The following is a 16,434-nucleotide window of genomic DNA, read 5'->3' as shown; positions in this document are numbered from 1 at the left end:
CAGACATACAGACATACAGACAGACCAAAATTTCTGGGTTTAAGTAGCCCAAGAAAGACTATCGTCTTTAAAAAACTCCCACCTCCCCTCGCGGGAACCCCTGTGTAGATGCGACGCATAGGGGGTTCACGTTGCTGCGTTGTACAGCGGAGGAATGGCGCTGGAACGATGGAGCGGAGCGGCGCAGGCACCGCGTTTTATAGCGCGCATAACGGTGAGGGGACGCGCCGGCGCCAGTGCGTCTGCCGCGGCTATGACGCAACACAATCCAACACAATCCACTTTAATCCAATCCAAATCCAATCCAAGTCAAGCCAAGCCAATCCAAGCCAATGCAATCGAATCCAATCCAATGCCCCTCGCGAGAGAGTGTTCGCTATCGGAGAGGAGAGGGGGTGAGCGGCGGAGAGTGCAGCTCACGCGGCGAGGAGAATGGGGGAGGTGCGGACGCCGACAACAACGCCGACGCCGGATGCAGGGACAAGGCGAGTGAATGAGATGCAGTCGCATCTAAAATTGAACTGCGTGGTCTGGACAGATGTTATATAAGACGCCTGCCTAGATAGGCGATTCAAATTAACACCCGATTTTTCAGAAACTCCCATCGTCTGTTCCATTCCCGTCAGATCCCATCACCGTACCAGGGTCCTGACGAAAAGCCACGAGCGCTTCTGCGAAGGGACAAAAAAGGTTCAGAAGAAATTCTTCCGTGGGCCGCTGGACGGATTTTTTTAAACGTGTACACTGGCTGAATTGGACGCGGATGCCCCTCATTGGTGCAATGATTTGCTTCACAGAGAGCAAAACGACGTTGCGTGTGGTACGACCTGCGCCACTGCTGATATGAGGATGTCAAAGGGGGAAATAAGTTGTAGGGAGCGTTGCGAGATGCAGACGCCTCGGTCCAGGCATCTGCTGACGGCTTCCTGAATGAAGTCAATTAGGTCGAGTTGCTCCTCCCCTCTTTTAGCCACGCTCTAGTGTGGTGCTTTCTAATTCGAGTGTGTAGGGGGAACTCCCAAAGGATTTCGCTTTGGTTAGTGACAATGTTCCATTGTAACCACGTTGGAAAGGGTGTTCCTTTACCATATCTGATGAGATGTGTAGCCTCGCCGGCGTTTCGAGTGTTTCGGCTTGTGCCTGTCGGAATAGGGTTTGCTGCTGTAGTGTTCGGTTAGGGTGGGGGGCTGGGAGTAACACTTAGTTGTCCTGTATTCTGTAAGGCGAAGTTCACGGTGAAACGGTTCGTCTAATTGCAGATTTTGGCAGCCGTTGCTGGGAGCCCGGATGTATACATCCGGCTAGCTTTTAGACACGCACATGCGCCTCGGGCAAGCTGGTTAGCCTTTTCGTTGCCCAATAACCCGGCGTGGCCAGGAATCCAGTACATCTTCACTGTTCCTTGAATATGTCTGGATAGGCGTGCCGCCGAGCGGGATGTATAACCGCAGTGTAACAGTCGACAAGTCCTCTTGCTGTCTGTGTTCATGGGGCGGGCTGGTTGGGAGAGGTGGAGAACGGCTTTGCCAATGGCGTATAGCTCCGCTTCTTCTGCTGAGCTGAACCGTTTGTTGCCTTCTGTGTAAGTTCTGTTTAGTGAGCGACAGCCCACGAGGGGCCGTTTCCCTCATCGTTCGTGTGTACATACATTTGCTTTGGTTCTCGTTCCGGTTTCTTGTTAAAGTATTTAGCCCTGGTGGTTCTTCGTTCTGCGCGTCTTTTAGGGTCAATGTTGCCGGGAAGGGATGCTATCTTTAACTGTTGTCTGTCGGTGGGCTCTAACTTAGAGGATGTGTCCACGGTTCCTTCCGAATCATAGCCGACCTATTGCGAGAGTTGAATCCCGGCCTTGCTTTGCCTCAGTCTCCCAAGGTGGTTGTATTTGCGGAATGAGACGATTTCCTCTATTGGGGCTGTGGTGCCCATATCCTCGGTGGCTTTATTACTGGTGGTTATCGGTAGGCCATAAGATATATTTGCGGCTTTTCTTAACAGTGTATCTAATTTCTGCAGTTGAGTCTTGTTAGCGTTCGCATATGGAATAGAGTATCTTATGCGAGATATGATAAGCGCTTTTTTAAGTCGGAGTACGTAGTTTTGCTCAAGTAACCTCTGCTTATTGGAGACTCGTTTCGTAACCTGGAGTAATTTCTCCTCTTGTTTTATAATCCAGTTAACTGCAGTGTAGCCCCCAATGGCGTACGCAGGAAGGATGACTCCCCCCCCCTGAAATGTTTGGGACGGCAGGTGATTTTCGAGGCTGGATCAACCCCGAGTGAGTTTGGTTTTGTTATTTTTTGTTATTTAGTAATTTTGTTAGTTATTATTGTTTAGTTATTTTAGTGGCCCCCACTTTCCTTGATAAAGTCTTGACCAAGGATCTCGTAAGTCTGCGTAGTAGGAATGGTCGTGCCATGCAGCGTAAGGTGAATAGGGAGTGATTTCCATTTTCCATTGGTGACCATGCATGAGTTGTTCCGTTTTTTTCCTGTTGATCATGCCAGGCCTATATAGATCTGGCTGCTTCTTGGGTTATATTGAGTGTCTCTTGTAGTTGTGTTTGAATATGTCCGGGGGAGCCAGTCTTGATCCACATGGAGATGTCATCTGCGTACATAAGGCGTTGTACGCAGATGCCAAGGCTATAATAAGGCTAATGACAATAATGCTATAAGTGCGAAACACAGGTTTCGTACTTATAGCCTTATCTCGCCTCTACCGAAAAGCATATAGAAAGCTATTATGTCATTCTAAAGTCTTAACCATATGTTTTGACCTCAACTTTTTTTGTGACAAGTTTGAGTCCTAAGTTTTGAGAGGTAACTAGCTGAAGTTGAACTCAGTGTTATAGACAAGAATATTGCGCACTGTACGTCTTCCACCTGTTCCAGCGCCCTGTGAATCTTAAGGACTGCAAGGTTGAACAGAGTGGGAGATAGTACTGCTCCCTGTGGTATGCCTTGTTGCGGATTGGGGAAAGGTGGTGTCTCATGCTCACCTCTGGAAACCACGAGGGAACATCCTCATAAGAAATTCCTGATCTATTTGTGCATGCTTGGTCTACAGTTGGTGGCGAGTAGCTCCTACAATACGGCGTCGTGGCCCACGCAATCTAATGCCTTCTTGAGGTCAACTGCGAGTATGGCCTTGAGTTGCGCCAAGCTTGGTTCATTCGTAATTTCTTCATGTGGTACTAGGAGGACATCCTACGTTGATATACGCTGCAACCCTATGTTAAACCGACCAATGCCTGCCCCCCCCCCCCCCTACCCCTTTGTTCTGCGGCAACTGGTTCTATGTCACTAATCTTCTGGTGTAGCGGCGACACCTGTTACGACGCGGGGCCAATTTAAGATAACGCGTTACCATAACAGTCGACATCCTTCTCAGCCTTCTTGTGAAGCGCGGGCTCTCCTCGATGCCGTAGGTCCGCCCTGCCCGCACATAGCCGATGTGCTTCTTTAGTAATTAAGACTCAGGAGTAGTGGGAAACCTTTCTGCGCAGCCCTAACGTCCAGGTCCGGGTTGTCCAAATGGCTAAAGACGCCACCGGAGTTCAAGGGCTGTCTGGGTGGGGGGAAGAAGGGGCTCCATCTCTTTTTCTTCGATCCATGTCGGACAAACAGGTGTTATTTCTCTCTCTCTCTCTCTCTCTCTCTCTCTCTCTCTCTCTCTCTCTCTCTCTCTCTCTCTCTCTCTCTCTTAAAAACGAACCTAGTTAAAGGGCAGCCAACCGATTTCTGTGGAGTATATGCCCAAATGAAAAGAAATCACTTAACAGACCCTTAACAAAAATGGTTTCCAGATGGGGCTTTAGAACGTTTGAAACCAGCCCTAAGTATTGTGCCAAAACGAATTCTGGAAACCACGGCAGTAAACTGCGCTGCAACATACTTTGACAAGTTTCTAAATTTTCTAAATTCCACTTTTCATCCCGCGCACAGTTGAAAGCAATTGGCCGCGCAGCCTCCACTATTCGTTTTGGCAGTATACTTCTGCCTGGCAGAGCTAAAAAAATGACGCCGTTCCACTCAACGTGAAAGCTGTCGGAAGTGCAGAGTTGTAGCGGCGCTATCCGCTCACTGCTACCACACAATGCAATTCAAATTTCCCGCCTTCTCAGTGCTAGCGCACCGCCTGCCTGAAACAGCGCCAGCGGGAGTTCTGTTCTTTTTGTGCTTGCTTTTCCCCTCGCACGTGCCGGCGTTGCACTGCCACTTTTTTTCGCTTACTATCGTAAAAAGCAACCGAACGAGCGTTCCGAACGAAATGAACGCGGGTGCTGCCGGTTAATTACATATATTTTGCCTGAAATGCACCTGCAGTTTTGTTTGTGCTAAACATCTGGGAGATGTATGACAAGCGCCAATGACAATGCATGACAATGTTTGTTCACGAGTTTCAAACGGTTATGACCATTTAAACCGCTTGGTTTTCGAAACCTCTGCCGGACGCTCTACGATGGTACGGCGGGCTCTACATGGGTCCGTTATCTGGGCTACGACGACAAAGCGAGCCTCTGAAGTGCTCTGTACTTAAAACTCCGCTTTAAAACGCCCCAACTGAAAAACCGTTTCGGTTGAAGGCGTTTCAAGGGATGCCTTTTCATTTGGCGTCGAGAGGATATACCCTACAAAAAAGGTTGGCTTTCTCTTTAAGCCACGGAAGCGTAGATGCCGACCGTTTTTGTTTGTTACAAACCACGTGTTTAGCTATGGGACGAACGCATATGTAGCTCGCTTGGAGGAAGAAGAGCGAGAACTTAAGGAACGTCGACCCGAACACAAGCGCGAATGGTCGCGAAAACAACAGAAAGCCGCTACCGCCGGGTTTGCCGCCTCAAGGTACAGCTCGTGGAGTAGCTGTGATTTTCTCCCTGTTCACTGACAGCCCGGTCCACTTGGAACGCCAACGTGACCCAATCGTACTTGTTCACCTTAAAGGGCTTTTAGAGCAACTTTTTTGACGGTGTCTTTCCCTTCTAAGCACGCGCATATAACCGGATGCCGGTTTATGCGTGCACGGGTTGGGAGCAGAGGGGGGGAATGCACGGGCAGCTATTGATTTCATGCCCTTACTGATGACATTTCCATTGTGATGGTGCGAGGTTTACACGTGGATGACAGACGGCCCAATGCGACCTGTCCGGTGTCTTCAGCAGTCGCGCGGATTGGGCTGCTGTGTTACACAACGCGTGCTGAATAAGACCTGTTTATTTTTGGAAAGAAAGAATATTTATGGGGGGAAAAACCGGCACGGCTATCTGTGTGCGCATTTTGGGCACGCGGCAAACAGCTAAAACAGCTGTGAAATCTCGCACCAAACATGGACGCGTCTTTAGGTGAAACATGACTTTCTCCTGTCTCGCCAAATAAGCCATTTCTTCATCGAGCAGGGCCACCGATGGTGTGTGTATGACGATACTCTGCTATGAATGAAGAATGCGTCGCATATCTCGCGTGTGCGCTGACTTTTGTGTAATATATGGCGCCATAAAGTTAGGCTCCTCCCTACTTTCAATCATCCAATTGGCTCGGAAGTATTCTCAATTGCAAATTACAAACAAACGTCCTTTGTTTCATGCACTGTTTCGATGCAGCTTTGCAGGTAATCCATCTTAACAGATTGGAAGGGCACTAGTTGTTGTTGTTTATTGTTGTTGTTGTTGTTGTTGTTGTTGTTGTTGTTGCCAATCATGGCCAATCTCCCTAAGTGGGTATGCCTGGCTTGACAAACGTACGCCGTGATGCGGGGCGGTCGCCGCTAGGCACGAACACACGAGCGCTCGGCATTTTCTTGGTTTTGTAGCGTGAGCTACACTGGCCGAGGTTGAGCAGTTTCGCGTGGCTCCTGGAGAGCCGTGCTGCGCATGCGCGAGGGAGCAGTGACGTGTCACGGCGCACAGCTGGCGTGCTGGAGCCGCCGCCGCCGCGATTGGATTGGATTGGAAATTGTTTTAGAAGCAGTAAGCATGCCAATCAGCTAATCCTAGACAACCAGGAAACCTAAGGATAACCAGTTGAACCTTAGCTCACGCTGCGTGTATCCTGGCGTAGCCGAGCCAAGCCACTGCTAATTTTTTAAACTGCCGGCGGTCATCGCGAGGCACGCGCTCACGTGCACTCGGCATTTTTTTGGCATATTTAACTGCGGACACAAACTCTATCGATTTGCTAAACATTTTCGCTGTCAGAAACAGTCCTCTCTCGTTGTAACGGAACCTTTTTCTTGGAAATCTCGCGTAGTTCGAAGTGCTAAATGGTCCCTGCAGTGGTGTACGGAGTACAAGTTTTCCTTGGTTTCTACGAGGTATCGTTTATAAAAGTCAGTTCGCTGCGTCGGGGACTTCGTTATGCAGATGGTTTACTGTGTACGTATTCTTTTTTCGAATGCTAGAGCTGTATGCACACGAGACGCAGTAAGACAACATTGATAAGCGTGTAGGGTTAAATGAGAGACAGCAATTTATTTGAAATTCCAGAGATCAACATGTCAAACCACGACGGGCCTCGCTGCAGACCAGCTTCGAAATGCAGCTGCCGGCGCCGGCATCTCGAACGCGGTGGCCGAAGGAGGAAATTTCAACCTGGTGCTCCTAATTTAGCGACCGGCATTCGTCGACCCCGAAGCGAGCCGACCGAGCACGTGACGTCACCTGCAAATTGCGTTATTGCAGTTTTTGATGAGTTGTGAGCAAAGTCAGGGTCGCCCTCTGTGAGAAGTGCTTGACAATAGGCGGAAAGGCGAAAAGGGAACTGTCTGTCTGTCTGTCTGTCTGTCTGTCTGTCTGTCTGTCTGTCTGCCTGTCTCTATAAGACCGCTTTGAATTTGCAGATCATCGCGGAAGCGCGCATTTAAGGGCTATATTACCAGGCTGCCGGAGCCCCCACTACCTGACATTATTGTGTCTTTTGCTCTTGCCACTAAACCAAGCGCTGCGCATGCTGCATAGAGAGAGAGAGAGAGAGAGAGAGAGAGAGAGAGAGTAGGGAACCGGGTTGGCCGCAGGCTCCAGCCTGGCGGCGACTAGTGCGTAGCCCTCCCTCTAGCGAGGGAACAAGACATTAAAGCGCGAAAAAAGTTGACGAAGACTTACAATAACGCACAGCCTACGAAACTGTGCGCGCCGTTATGCCTTGTTTAGCCGAATACAAACTTGTCTAACAATAATTTTTTAGTGGAAGACATCGTAAAGGGCAACGGACGGTTGCCTTAAGCCGATTTTCTAATCTCTTTGCGCTACAGAAACGGCGTCAAGGGGAGAGACTGCGTAAGAAGTCGCTTCTGGAGAGAATTCCGCCTCTCTTCTGCAAAACCGGTTTTTGGGAAAATGGCGCTGCTGCTGTTGGAGCAGGTCTTCGCAGTACGGAGAAAGAAGGAAACAACACACGTGTCGAGAGGGGAAAACTCCTGCAGAAATTCAGAGAATTGTCGACTGATGCGTAGAATTCTTATGCCGCTTGTCTTGAGTGTGAGTTTTTACAGTCAATGTTTTTGGTTTTTCTAAACCCTGTCCGACCAATTATCTACATTTACGCTATTATAACGATTCGAAGTGGAACATTCGCGAAATCTGCATTATTGTGGAAATGCAGGGCGTTACACGTTTCGGCATTTTCCGTAATTTTTTGTATTTGTCTTATTTTTTTATTTTTTCATAATTTAGTGCAACCAGTTATTTCTATTTACGCATTATAGCGATTGCAGGTGGAACTCTCATGATATCTGCATTATTGTGGAAATGCCATGCGTTATACGTTTTGACACTTTCCGTAATTCTGTAATATTTTTCTTATTTTTCAATTTTTTCAAAATTTCTTTCGACCAATGATCTCCATTTCCGTTAGGATTGCATCTGGAACTTTCCAGAAATCTGCAATATTGTGGGAATGAAGGGCGTTACACGGTTCCCAGTTTTCGTAATTCTGTTATATTTCTCTTATTTTTTTCTTTTTCAAAATTTCGTTCAACCAATTATCCCCATTTACGCTATTACTATAACGATTACAGGAGCAACTTTCCCGAAATCTGCATTACTGTGGAAATGCAGGGCGCTGCACGGTTAGCCAGTTTTCGTAATTAGTTTATATTTTCTTACTTTTTAGTTTTTCGAAATTTCAATCAACCAATTATCTCCATTTACGGTATTATAACGATTACACGTGGAACTTCCGGGATACCTCCATTTTTGTGGAAATGCAGAGCGTTACACGGCCCTGTCCTGAGGGTGTACTCGGCCAAGAATGCTACGCATTAAAAATTGACCGCGTATCTGCTCCATTCTCTGCAAATATTGTCGAAAGCGATGGTGTTGTCCCACCCCTCCCACGTAAATGCCTGTCTTCTCTTTCTCGCCCACGCCTCACCCTCTCTCTCTTCCTCTCAATCCTCCCACAATAAACACAAAGAAGGTCGGCGAAAGTCAACTCAAATTTCCCGCGCGCCACTGCTCGCCCCATCTACTGGAACCTTTTGTTACTGTTGAACTCGGAACAATGCCCCCACAACGGCTAGGACAAACTTGTTAAGTAGTGATAAAATTTGAATGCAGGATTCCGCAGTTGGAGTCCTCAGTCCAGAACTCCATGTGCTTTGCCGGCCGCGCTACAGCCCCCTCCACAAGCCGAAGCTTACCCCCACGAGGAGGCCCGGGCGCGAGCTTTTTTTTTTGTCTTTTTGGGTGAAAATGTTTTTTGAACGCGTATTTATATATTTGCTCTCGCAAATATCAATAAGCACAACTATTTTCAATTAAAAGAAAACAGCCTGCAGTAGTGCACCAGTTAAGTATTGATGCTCTAAGTCAAGTATTCGACGCCGGACCGGACGACATGGGCGTGGTCTTCTCCAGCTTCATCTTCCAGCTGTCCTTCTCGACCACGGCCACCACCATCGTGTCCGGAGCCATGGCCGAGCGGGCAAACTACAACGCCTACTGCGTCTTCTCTTTCTATGTTTTGTTTTCGCTTAGCAATGTTGACAGTAAGAAATATGGTACCAGATATAGCGGTAACTTTTTGGAAAAAGTTTTCCTTATATAGACGTCTCGTTTAAGAATTCGAGTGACTTTTGGCCGTTCTTCGGCTGAATCGAGGGACAGACAGACAGAAAGACAGACAGACAGACAGACAGACAGACAGAGAGACAGACAGACAGACAGACAGGCATGAAGGCAGACAGACAGACAGACAGACAGACAGACAGACAGACAGACAGACGTAGGGACAGGCCGGACAGACAGACAGACAGGCATGAAGGCAGACAGACAGACAGACAGACAGACAGACAGACAGACAGACAGACGTAGGGACAGGCCGGACAGACAGACAGACAGACAGACAGATAGCCAGACAGACAGATAGCCAGACAGACAGACAGACAGACAGACAGACAGACAGACAGACAGACAGACAGACAGACAGATCATAATTTTCGTGTTTAAGTAGACTTAGAAAGACTGGGCAGCACACGTGCGAACGTCACCTTGCGCTGGTCTTGCCGTTGGCGGTCGGCTTCACTGCTTGTGCCCAGGTTTGGGCGACAGCTTGCATGTCCGCGGCACCTCCGAGTTTGCACGTGGCCGGCTTGGCGGCAGCGCGGACAGGATGGTCTCGAGGCGCCGCCTCGCCTTCTTCTGGTCGTCGGCCGTGCATCCCAGGATGGCGGCCTGGAAACGCTGGTCAGCAGGGCCCGACGCCTCCGTGGAGCACGCGCACAGGTACGACCGGCAAACGGCCCTGCGTATGCAGGCCAGGTCATCGTACCTCAAGTTATGGTGGTTTAACTCACCGAAGCTATACACCTGGGCAATGCAGCGCGCCGTATCGGAGGGCTCTGCATCGCCTTCCACCAACTGTGGGTCTTTCACGTGCACTGAAATCTCGACACACGGGCGTTTTCGCTTTTTGCTTACATCTGAAAAGCACCCATGGTGGTTGGGGTCGAACCCGCGTCCTTGGGCTCAGCTGCACAGCGCATTAGCCACTGAGCCACCACGGCGGGTTTCGTCGTACCGCGACCAGATTTAGGAAAAATCTCCAAGGTGGGTTTGCTGACGGGCCAGTTGGTACATTGTTACACTAAGAAAAACAGCGCGAATGACAGGACGAAGAAAGGGAAGACAAAAATTACGCCCATCTTCCCGCGAGGGAACCGTGATGTGATGCGACGCATGACGGGGGAGTGTTTGGACTGACGCTGGTATTGGATTGCGTCAGTCCACTCGCTGTAGGGACTGTCGCTTCCATCACGTCTTCATCGGAAGATCTTGCACGGAGGTATCGTTAAGCAAAGTCAAGTCAAGTGCGAGAGCGAGCGATGGACTGATCCGGCGCCGTGCTCTCCACCGCTTATATTCCCGCTTTTGAAAGGAGAGGAGCCGAGGGGGAGAGTCGGAGCAATGTTTCGGAGCAATGCCTGATTTCTCGGTCACTGTACATCAGTGTCTCAATTGCCGACTTCCGTAAAGGGTGCACTGCACGCTCCTGCTGTAACAGAAAGCATTTCGTGCATTAATTTTGGCTAAGTTAGACACGTCGAACCTAGAACAATGCGCGCAATGGACAGAACGTAGTCATTTATGTACGGCTATGATCACATCGCGGTCGCTCCGCAGCTGCCGTTACTGCTCAGCGTCGTTCAGGTTTCTGGCAGCGCGATTTTTGGAGAACAATAAGCTGGAGGTTGGTAGAGGAAGCCAGATGAGTTAGCAAACATCGTCAAGTTGCGCTAGTTAAAATTCGGAATTGGCTGCGTGAGACTCCTTGGCGCATAGCCAGGGAAAGTTTTTCCCGTGCCTCGAAGCACGTTCCACGAAAGGGAAACAGCCATCACCCCCACGTTCTTTCATTTCGCCTGTTGCCATTGGAGGAGCAAGATACGGGCCTCTGTGGCGAAACATATTTAAAGGGGCCATGAAGACAAAATGCAAGTTTGGTCCATGCAAAAGATTGCCTCGTTAGAATCCTGCTGACACCAATTTGAACGTAAACATCGCTCAAATAAGCTGTATATTTAGGGGAAAAGGGAATGGCCATGCGAGCCACTAGCTCATTTCCCACAACAGAACCTATGATGTCATACCAGCCAGCTCTGCTATTGGCGGAGGCCGGAACAAGCAAATGCAGATTAGGCAGAGCTTATAAGCTTGCCGAACAAGCGATTTGCACCTAAATTTTGGGCACATTCTTATTGTATCAGTAAGAATAATGGGACAAGCAGTGTAAGTTACGAAAGCAGACGCAAACATAGAAGTAGCGATGCGTACTGCTGTTGGTACTGCGTGCACTACGCTTGTTTTAGCTGCACAGCAGACCGCGGCTTTCGAGTTGTCTTACACGCACTGGCCGATTGACGTAAGCGACGTTGTCTTACGTGACCCCGTTTGTCCAGGATATTCCATGTTTCACGAAACGACTACTTTCTAGTAACAAAAACAATCCAGGTGCAAATACGGTCAAAAAACAAAGCAACGGCAGGCAACGGTCCGTGGATGAGTACGGGAGCGCCATCTGGGAGGAAGACTGACGGCAAGCAGCGTTGCAGCCGAATCACGCAGTGCAAGTTTGATTAATTGTAAGGTTTAACTCGCCGACGCAACGCAGGCGATGAGGCGCGCCGTAGTGGAGGGCTCCGGATTAATTTTGACCACCTGGGGATCTTTATCGTGCGCCGAAATCTCGTACACACGGGCGTTTTTGCTTTTCGCCTCCATCAGAAAAGCGGCCGCCGCGGCCGGGAATCGAACCCGCGACCTCGTGCTCAGTAGCGCAACGCCTTAGCCACTGCGCCAAGTTCGTTTGTATAGGCGCGCTTATGACTCGATTGCTGACATGCAGAAAATGCACAATATGGCGGGAGAATCAAAATGTTACCCTAAATTGATTAATTTCTCCGTGAATAAGGCATCATTTGCTGCCGGACAAGCGCTGGGAGTACTATAAGGAGCACTATAAAACAGGAGATCTTTCGAATAAAACAAACTTGTATTTTGTCCTCCTGGCCCCTTTAAGGGCACGCCCAACCGGCGTGCCATCGATGGTGAGACTGAGGGACCAAGCGCCCGCGAAGCAGCCGTCTACAGTAGTCAAAGCAAAAGGGCGCTGAAGTTCAGGCACAAACGGCCAAGTCGGGGCTGAGCGATCGAACGCAGGCGAAGCAGACATATCACTCTCGCATAGTCACGTGGTACCGCAGCGGCAAGCCGCCGAGCGAGCGAAGCAATAAGAAAGACAGAGCTTGCTCGCCGGCGGCTGAATGTCCCTTGCGGCGCGATGAATGACCTTGAAAAATTGGCCGCGTATCTGCTCCTTTCGTTGCAAATGTCGACAAAATATCTACTTTTGCCAAGTAAATACCTACCTTCACTTTCCCGCTCACCTCTCATGTTGTTCCTCGTGCGTCGCACTCCTCCCAAGGTAAAGCCGCCAAAGGTTTGCTTAAATCATTTTAAATTTACCGCGTTCCACTGCTCCAGGCCGGGTGTCTCGATGCCAACGCTGCCGCACGGCGGAGACGTGCGTGAATCAAGGCGCCCTACTTAAATGTTGACAGAACCACGTTGCCCTATTCGACGTGTGTTCCAAGCAGAACGTGGAACCTATCTAGTGGAACCTTTCGCAACTGTTGCCGGTTGATTTCTTAAAATGGCGCCAGAAGCTATAGTGGCGCGGGCGACAGCAGGCGACGGCGGAGTGTTTTTTTTTCTGCAGTTGATGAAGTATTTATTTTCGCAAAGATCAAGCATGTATGATTTTTTATAAAGGAACACTGCAAATATCACTTCTGTATTATTTGTTGTCTTAAATTTGCGTAATGTCTTGTTCTTCTTCAACAATGTTGACAAGTACGAACATTACACCAGACTTGGGTGGATTTAGCTGTGTCTATATAAGACTATTGCGCAGGCCTTCTTTTACTTTGGCCGGGAGGCTGAATCGAGTCACAGACATACATACAGACAAAAATTTCTGGGTTTAAGTAGCCCGAGAAAGACTATCATCTTTAAAGATGTTGCATAGTTGAGCTCTCGCACTCGCACTAAACACCTCTGCTGAAGGGACCGCGAAAGAGGGCCTCTTGCATTCCCGGCCTCACCTGGCTCGGTCCGGGTCGGTAGTCATGCTGAGCACCAGGGTAGTGAGGAACTGCTCGACCTGGTCGAGCGCGGCCTCCTGCTCGGAGCTGCGCGGGGTGCTCACCGACACCTCGACGGCCTTGACGCGCAGCTGAAGACGCTCCACCGTCAGGCCCATCTCTTCGCGTCGGTCTGCGAGAAGGCCCGGTTGGAAGTAGCCCACTTATTGGAATATCCGACCCCACTTTTGTCCGCTCTTGTCTACTCAGCTGCTCGGCACCCTCGGCTCTTGTCGGACAACTGTGGGGCACAGTTTCCCCATTTATGCACGTTTTAAGTGCAGAGCACTTACGGCACTCATATAGAGCACCAAGGCGGCGTCCCGGGGTAACGCTGATTGATTGATTGAAGACACGTTTATTCCATTTTCTTGCGCTTTAGCGCTGCCATGGATAGATGGGTCGGTAGGGGATTGGTAGGGAAGGGGAAAGTGGGAAAAGATAATGCCGCCATTCACTGCGTCAGCTGCCTGGACGCTACACTATGGTCGCCTGGAGTGTCCTGCGCGTCGCCACAAAGAGGGTCGGCAACGACTGGTGCTGCGGGGTAACGCTGTTGTTCGCGGCGTACCCCAGAGGCTTCGAAAGCCAAGCGGTTTATATAGTCATTAGCGTTGGAAAACTCGTGAAACGCTGGCGCCTGCCATCCAACTTCCCGTTGTTTAGCGCAAAGAAAACTATAGGTGCATTGGAGGAAAAATATACGTAATTAACCGGCAGCGCCCGCGTTCCTTTAGTTAAGGACGCCCATTGAGTTAGTTTTTACGACAGTAAACGGAATATGCGGCAGTGCAACGCCGGCACGTGCGGGGAGACAAGCACAAAGAGAACAGAACTCCCTCTGGCGCAGTTTCAGGCAGGGTGCGCGCGAGCACTGCGAAGGCGGGAAATTTATTTTAATTGCATGGGGTGGTAGCAGTAAGCGGATAACGGCGGTACAGACCATTATGGCGAATCACTGGTCTGCACTTCCGACAGCTTTCACATTGAGTGGAACGGCTTTAATTTTTTATAATATAAAGCTCCAAGATGAGTTCCGCAAACCAGTTAACTTTCGCAATACCTTCACACGCCTGTGGTTTTTCCGCTGTCAACCAGCAACAGTTCCACGGAGTTCTTGTGCTACGCCTCTCGCGGCAATCGCAAGATTTCCTGATCCGCGCACAGAACTCTACTGGGGCGGCCCAACTCATCACCCGAGTTACTGAGAACTTTAGTGTCACAGTTGAAACAGGCCATAAAGAAACATTAATAAAACATTGCTGGGTCACGGCTTTCGCTATTATTGATTCAACTATGCTTCCCTCTGTTTTGTGACTTCTATCATAAAATCTATCAAGTAAAGCTCGGCTCATCGCAGTCACGAATTTTTAGGGGGCGAATGATTCAAAACGTGATAGTCCTGCCGTGGAACTATCTTCAGGTTCTAGGTCTCCAGCATAAAATGCCCGAAGTCATCTCAAATAATCTGAGATGATGCTTGATGCGAAACAATTCCTTGATTGGCGCATAGAGATTTGTCGTATTGTATTCCAGGCGTGGCGCTTCATTAACGACCTCAGTCCACCACTCAAGACTGATTTGAGAGAACAAAGCAAGTATGTTGGCTCAGACGTCACCAGATCTGGTGACAAAATTTGTACACAAATGCAAAAAAGCAATCTTCTGGGACATCCGACGATTCGCGATACGCCTGCATCTCTGTCCCTTTTCTTCGTTCTGCATGTCCTACTTCAAACCATAGGTATAATTTACAACTAATCATTTCCATTACTGTTAGAATAGGTGGCGTTAACTAATTAGTGATAATATAAATGTAAATAGTGGCGGTTGCAACCAACATACACACGGAATGGGCGTCCAAAGACATACCTGTCGGCAGACTGGCGAGCTCTTGGCTGTTGGCGACCGCGTTGAGGGTGTCCGTGAGCACTTTGCGCTCTTTCTCGAGAGCCGAGGCGTGCTCGCGCAGCATCTCGACGCGCAGCTCGACCTGGTCGAGCATGTTGACCAGCCGGTCGGCCGTCAGGGCAGCCATGTCAACCCCGATTTGGCGGTAAGGACGAGTGCGGTGGTGATGATGACCACCATTGGGCCATACCCATCAGAGAAACCGGCCGAGAAATTGGGCCAACATTCAGAAAGGACACAGCGAAATAACTGAAAAAACTATGGTTGATTCCTCTGTCACAAGAATCGGTAAAACACGGAAGTGAAATGTGCAGCGAAATCTGCAGCTGAACATGATATGCGGGTCGGTGGCTGTGTTGTGGGTGTGCTTGGAGAGTGACGTCCTGCTGCCCGGTCACTTCAGCAAAGGTTTACTGGTGTCACTTCAGTGACGAATATGACGCCAGTGAAATCTCTGGGTATCGCGGCCTAAAACACTTTGGTGTTAAAATATAAAACTCGAAAACGAACAACCCTAAGTATAACGTACTGTTAAGTACTAAAGGATGCTTCCCCGCTAGAAGACTCTGTGTGCAGGGGTGCACCCTTTATAGGCCGCTTGCTTCGTTTTACTGGCGTCATTTCTGTGACGGATATGACGTCACCAAAATCTCCGTGTATCCGGGAATAAAACACTTTCGTGTTAAAAAGAAACACTTGAAGGAGGCAGCAGGAAATGAAGAGGAGGAGGAATGAACGGGTTTCTCAAGCAGTAAGCCCTTGGGAGAATCCCCATTCCAGGACCACTTGAGCCCTTCCGGCTTCTTGAACCACGACAAGTCCTATCGACGATTCAAACTTGCTGATTGCGAAACAATGCACCCAGTGCTTCAGACAACTCGGCCATCTATAGCCACAACACTGACGGGGCCGGAAATATAATGTGCACATCGGGCTGCCTGGTAATTGTTTTTTTTTTGTTTCAGCATTCCTAGCAGATAAGATGACTATTTCTTGAAACTCGACTGATGTGGTTCAGCTGCTTAAACTCAAGCTGTCTCGCTGTGTGGCTACGGCTCAGAAATTCGAAATTATGTGTCAACAATTGCGCAAAAAAAAAGCGCTGCCAGATGGTACGACCTTCACGACATAGCTGGGTAGAAAATGAGGGACTGTGTTTTGTTTCAAGTGGCGACGAGAGGCCCGCGTGGTTCGAGGTTGACTTTTTCACGTAAACTGAAGACATCAAACACGAAAACCATGGCTCGGACGGAGTCCCCCACCGAGAAGACCCGCGAAACAATCGTCATCATAAAGTTGGCGGTCACTGTCGTTTATACGTAGTTTTTCAGTGAAGTTGGGCAACTATAAAATTTTGCACAAATTTTATTTTCTCATATACACAGTTAC

At 49.1% G+C, this 16,434-nt stretch overlaps 1 protein-coding gene across 1 annotated transcript; it reads right to left on the bottom strand.

Annotated features, from left to right (window-relative positions):
- Nucleotides 1-9,514: 9,514 nt before the first annotated feature.
- LOC144159800 (BAG family molecular chaperone regulator 2) lies at nucleotides 9,515-15,172 on the bottom strand. The gene is made up of 3 exons (XM_077691483.1): nucleotides 15,007-15,172; nucleotides 13,096-13,267; nucleotides 9,515-9,737 (listed from the first exon to the last, which is right to left on the bottom strand). The coding sequence occupies exons 1-3, from the start codon at nucleotides 15,170-15,172 to the stop codon at nucleotides 9,515-9,517; spliced, it is 561 nt and encodes a 186-aa protein (XP_077547609.1).
- Between the last annotated feature and the right edge of the window lie 1,262 nt (nucleotides 15,173-16,434).

Source organism: Haemaphysalis longicornis, unplaced genomic scaffold, assembly GCF_048455015.1.
Source record: "Haemaphysalis longicornis isolate Haplotype H1 unplaced genomic scaffold, Haemaphysalis longicornis Haplotype H1 scaffold_10, whole genome shotgun sequence".
NCBI lineage: Eukaryota > Metazoa > Arthropoda > Arachnida > Ixodida > Ixodidae > Haemaphysalis > Haemaphysalis longicornis.
Note: the sequence above shows the minus strand (reverse complement) of the source record. Positions and strands in the feature narration are given on the sequence as shown.